Source organism: Rhinopithecus bieti, unplaced genomic scaffold, assembly GCF_001698545.2.
Source record: "Rhinopithecus bieti isolate Rb0 unplaced genomic scaffold, ASM169854v2 scaffold_6946, whole genome shotgun sequence".
Taxonomy (NCBI): domain Eukaryota; kingdom Metazoa; phylum Chordata; class Mammalia; order Primates; family Cercopithecidae; genus Rhinopithecus; species Rhinopithecus bieti.
In genome coordinates, this window is record NW_016805697.1 from 1,360,018 (window position 1) to 1,365,281 (window position 5,264).

At 37.8% G+C, this 5,264-nt stretch overlaps 1 protein-coding gene across 1 annotated transcript in view; it reads left to right on the plus strand.

Annotated features, from left to right (window-relative positions):
* Positions 1 to 5,264, plus strand: part of ROCK1 (Rho associated coiled-coil containing protein kinase 1) — a 153,387-nt gene that overhangs the window by 127,371 nt on the left and 20,752 nt on the right. Inside the window, 1 exon segment of the mRNA XM_017873531.1 lies at positions 905 to 999. Coding sequence (XP_017729020.1) covers positions 905 to 999 — 95 coding nt within the window.

The window sequence follows — 5,264 nt, forward strand, 5'->3', positions numbered from 1 at the left end:
TTTTTTTTTTTTTTTTTTTTTTTTTGAGATGGAGTCTCACTCTGTCACCCAGGCTGGAGAGCAGTGGCACAATCTTGGCTCACTGCAACCTCCCGCTCCCGGGTTCAAGTCTCCCGAAGAGCTGTGATTACAGGAGCGTGCCACCACGCCCAGCTAATTTTCTGTATTTTTAGTAGAAACGGGGTTTCACTGTGTTAGCCAGGATGGTCTCAATCTCCTGACCTCGTGATCTGCCCGCCTCGGCCTCCCAAAGTGCTGGGATTACAGGCATGAGCCACCACACCCGGCCATTAAGCTCTAATTTCTATGTAATATACCCATTTTAAGTGTACTGGTTAGGAAGTTTTGACAAATAGATACAACTGTGTGACCACAACCACAATCAATATGTGGAATTTTTTTTCACCGCAAAAAGTTCCCTTGTGGCCCTTCACTCTACGTTTTTCCCAACCACCTCTATACACAGACAGTGACTGATTGTTTTCTGTCATAATTGATTATTTTTACCTGTTCTAGAATTTCATATACATGGAGTCACACAGTATATGCTTTTTGACATGTGGTTTCTTTCACTCGGCATATTTTTTAGATTTCTTAGTTTTACATGTTGTATGTATCAGTAGTTCATTCCTTTTTATTGCTAAGTAATATGAATTAACCAGTTTTTTTTTAACCCACGTATTGATGGATATCTCGTTCATTTCCACTTTGGAGTTGTTATAAATAAAACCATAAGGAAAATTCATGTATAAGACTAGGTGTTGATATATATTTGTATTTGTCATGGGTAAATACTTGAGAGGAATTGTTGAATCATATGTTAATTTTTTTAATTTGTAAGAAACTGCCAAATTGTTTTTAACCCACCATAAACACTTACTTCTTCTTGTCACTTGTTTTGCAGACACTTTATAAAACCCAGGTAAAGGAACTTAAAGAAGAAATTGAAGAAAAAAACAGAGAAAATTTAAAGAAAATACAGGAACTACAAAATGAAAAGTATGTCCATTTTGCTTTAGAACAAGAATTAGTACTGCAACAGGCATTCTTAAGTTTTAAAATAGTGAATAGATGTGCCATTATTCTGGTGGGAATGGTATAGAACGCAATTTATTGGGCTAATTCAGAATAAATCAGATTAGGCTAAATTTGCCTTTATGGTGAAAAAACAATGCTATAAATCAACACTGTAGCAATTGCAGAGATTCATTAAACTGACAAAAAGTTGTTTGACAGTTGTTTTCAGGGGTATCTCAATTTTTATTTTTTTAATTTATTTTTATTTGAGACGGAGTCTTGCTCTGTCACCCAGCCTGGACTGCAGTGGCGTGATCTCGGCTCACTGCAGCTTCCGCCTCCCGGGTTCAAGCGATTCTCCTGCCTCAGCCTCCTGAGTAGCTGAGATTACAGGCGTGCGCCACCACGCTCGGCTAATTTTTGTATTTTTAGTAGAGACAGGGTTTCACCATGTTGGTCAGGTTGGTCTCAAACTCGTGACCTCGTGTTCTGCCCACCTCGGCCTCCCAAAGTGCTGGGATTACAGGCATGAGCCACCGCGCCTGGGCTAGTATCTCAATTTTAAAAGATCTATTTATATATAAATCATGCTGTTTTTGCAAATCATTATTTTAAGTTAGATAAAGGTATTTAAGGTCTTCTTAGGATTACTATGCAGGTTATGGCCGGGCATGGTGGCTCATGCCTGTAATACCAGCATTTTGGGAGGCTGAGGTGAGAGGATCGCTTGAGCCCAGGAGTTGCCCAAGACCAGCCTGGGCAACATAATGAGATCCCATCTCTAAAAATAATAATAATAAAATATTATTATACAGGTTAATTTTCATTACATGTATATGTTTAGGGTCTTAAAAGGAGAAAACCTTATAAAGCTATTTCAAGTGTAACAGCTTCATTTTAGAATTCAGCTGACAGGTCCAACAAGATAGTAACTCATGCGGAGTATCTCGTAGCTAGGTAATGTCAGAACATACACTAGAACTAGTTTTCCAACACTGTTACATTCTCTTTACATTTAATCACCTTTGAAAGACTGTTTGTTGTTGAAACAAACAATTACAGAAAACAGCAAAACTAATAGTTTTTATGAATTATGACAAATGTCGTCATAACATCATCATCCATGAAAGAACCTTGCTATCCACTTCAGAAGCCCACTATATCCCACCTCCTAATTATGCCTTCTTTCCTCCCCACCTCAAGAGTAATCACCATCCTGATACAGATTTGTTGAAGAAACTGGAAATTTTTTGTCCTGTAGAGGTTCCCTCAGTTGCAATTTTATTGATTCAATTTCTGTAGTTGGTTGAACATTCCCCATTTCCCTTATGTTTCCTGGAAGTCAGTAGTTATATCTAGAGCTCCTCTGCCCAATATGGTGGCCAGTAGCCACATATAGTTACTTAAATATAAATTCAGTTACGTAAAATTAAAACTTAGTTCCTCAGATGTACTAGTCGTATTTCAGGTGCTCAGTAGTCATATGCGGTTAGTGTCTACCATATTATAATAGATAATACAGATACAGAACATTTCTGACATCCTAGAAAGTTTCATTGGACATTTCTGATTTGGAAGCTTAATCAGATTCAAATCTGATTTTTAGGAGGAAGAAGACTAATTCATATATAACCTTGTACTTTCTGGTTTCCCTTTTTCTGTTGTTAACCACTGTGGTACTCAACGTTAGATCTTAATACATTAGGTGTTGCAAACTGGAGATACTGACTTTTATCATTCTTCATTTTTTTTTTGTTGGAATACATAACTTTTATTTTTACTAGTTTTATAAATAAACTTAAACTTTTCGTTGTTTACCTTTGTTGACTTGATTATAAATTAAGAATAATTGCATCTTTTTGCAATTAAGTTGCCTTAATCGAGTTGATTAAGTTGATTAAAATATTTAAGGTCCAGAATTGACAATAGTTTGTTGCCGAACTGTATATTATCATAAATTTTAGCATCACAGCAGGTATCAACATACTAATTTGGTGGCCAAGTATCATAGTTAGATAACCTAATTAACTGAAAGCTAAGGTAGACACAAAGCTGCATTTCCTGGTTATTCTCTGATACAGTCATACTGTAGAGTCTGGTCTGTTACCTCCTCTACCATTTGTATGGTATTGCAATATGCAATCCCAGATGTATGCATTCACTGTGAAGGGCATAGTATAGGCAGAAACCAATCTGTGATCTGAGGAACAGAACGAGAAAGTAATTAAAAGTGCCAAATATTCACTCCATACTATATTGTTTCAGAGTTGATATATTTTCCTTTTTTCATCTCTTCATCTATTTAAGACAAATATATGGATCACCACTATTGTGCTGTAAGTACTGTGCTTTATGCAGCTATCCAATTATTAGTAAGTTAAGATTCTTCAAGTGCTTCAGAATCGAGTTAGGAGAGATATAATCAAGGTACAGTGGCTGTGCCAAAGGATATCTCACCTTACCATGTGGAATTCAGAGAACATTTCCCAACAGAGATCACAACTGAGGGAAAGTAGAATTAGCCAGGGAATGGGATGTGGGGAATAAGGGACAGTATAGGCAGAAGCCAATCTGTGATTTGAGGAACGGTAAATGGTTAGTTCATGACAGATAAAGCTGGAGAGATAAAACTAAGTCAGATTACAAAGGACTTTGTGTATCATGCTGAAGAGTTTAAAATATTGAAATGTGGGGACTTTTGTTTCTTCCATTGTTGTCTATTTATTCCCAGCACTTCAATCAGGGACTTTCAGAGTAAGTATTCAATAAATACCGAATGAATAAACGAAAATTCTAAGCTAGTGACTGACAAGTATTTTAGAAAACTCACTCTAAGGAGTGGAGAAGGAATTGAAGTAAGAGAAAGCTGCATAGATACAGGGAGCCCAGTTATATAACCACTGGAAAAACTTAGATATAAAATTATAGTGGAAGTTGGCAGTAAGAGGCAAGTGCATAAAACGAAGTAGGAAGTAAAAGAAGTAGGATTTGTAGATTTGGAGGCATAGGGGCAAAGGTTAGGAAAATTTTCAGGCTGACTCTCAAGTTTCTGACCAGGGCTGTTGAGTTGATGGTAGTGCTGGTCCCTGAGCTAAGGGATGCCAAAATTGTGAGACAAGGGGAGAGAAGATTATTTCAATTTCAGTCCTGTTGAGTTTGAGGTGCCTATGGGATGTCCAGATAGAAACGAATACCACGGTATTTGGGTTTATTTATTTATTTAGAATGCAGATAAAAGATAAGAACTTGAAGCTGATTTGATAGTCTTTGCATACAGAAACCACTAATACAGAGATCTGTTAAGGTGATTATGTATCTCAGAGTTTATAAACTCATGAGCCTGTGATGCCATTGGTATAATTAGGCTGTAATTAGTGGGGTCTAAGTGCAGATATATTCATTGCGTAAGTTGTAAGGATTATAACAAACTGAAGATCTCACCTCCTCAGTTCCTGCCATTTGTTACCACATGATAACACTGGCCCAGTATGTCAAGATCTTCTGGTTTTTCAAGAGAAACCAAGAGTCTGAATTTTTATGTAAAAGGTTGACCCAAAACTATTTTAGGTGTGTGTTTGTGTGTGTGTGTCTGGAGGGAAGTGGGGGGCACTGTTGTGGACTCATTGGGTCCTCCCAGGTAGCAAGTTGTAACCCATAGTGTAGGATCAGAAGACACAAGGGCTGAGGAAAGACTACTAGCTCCTAGACTTTTAAGGAATGGGCAGAGGAAGGGAAACTAAGAAGCTCCCAACAGTATAAGAGAAGATCAGAGCAGGGTGTCACAAAAGCTGGAGTAAGAGAATATTTCAAAAAAGAGAAAGTGATTAAAAGTACCATATATTGGCTGGGCGCGGTGGCTCACATCTGTAATCCCAGCACTTTGGAAGGCCAAGGCAGGCAGATCACGATGTCAGAAGATTGAGACCATCTTGGTTAACATGGTGAAACCCCGTCTCTACCAAAAATACAAAAAAATTAGCCGGGCATGGTGGCGGGTGCCTGTAGTCCCAGCTACTCAGGAGGCTGAGGCAGGAGAATGGCATGAACCCGGGAGGTGGAGTTTGCGGGGAGCCTAGATGGTGCCACTGCACTCCAGCCTGGGCAACAGGGTGAGACTCTGTCTCAAAAATATAAATAAATAAAAATTAAACTTTAAAAGTGTCACATATCCAGAAGGGTCAAGAAAACAGTCATAAATTGTCCATTGTACTTATTTTTTTTTTTTTTTTTTTTTTTTTTTTTTTTTT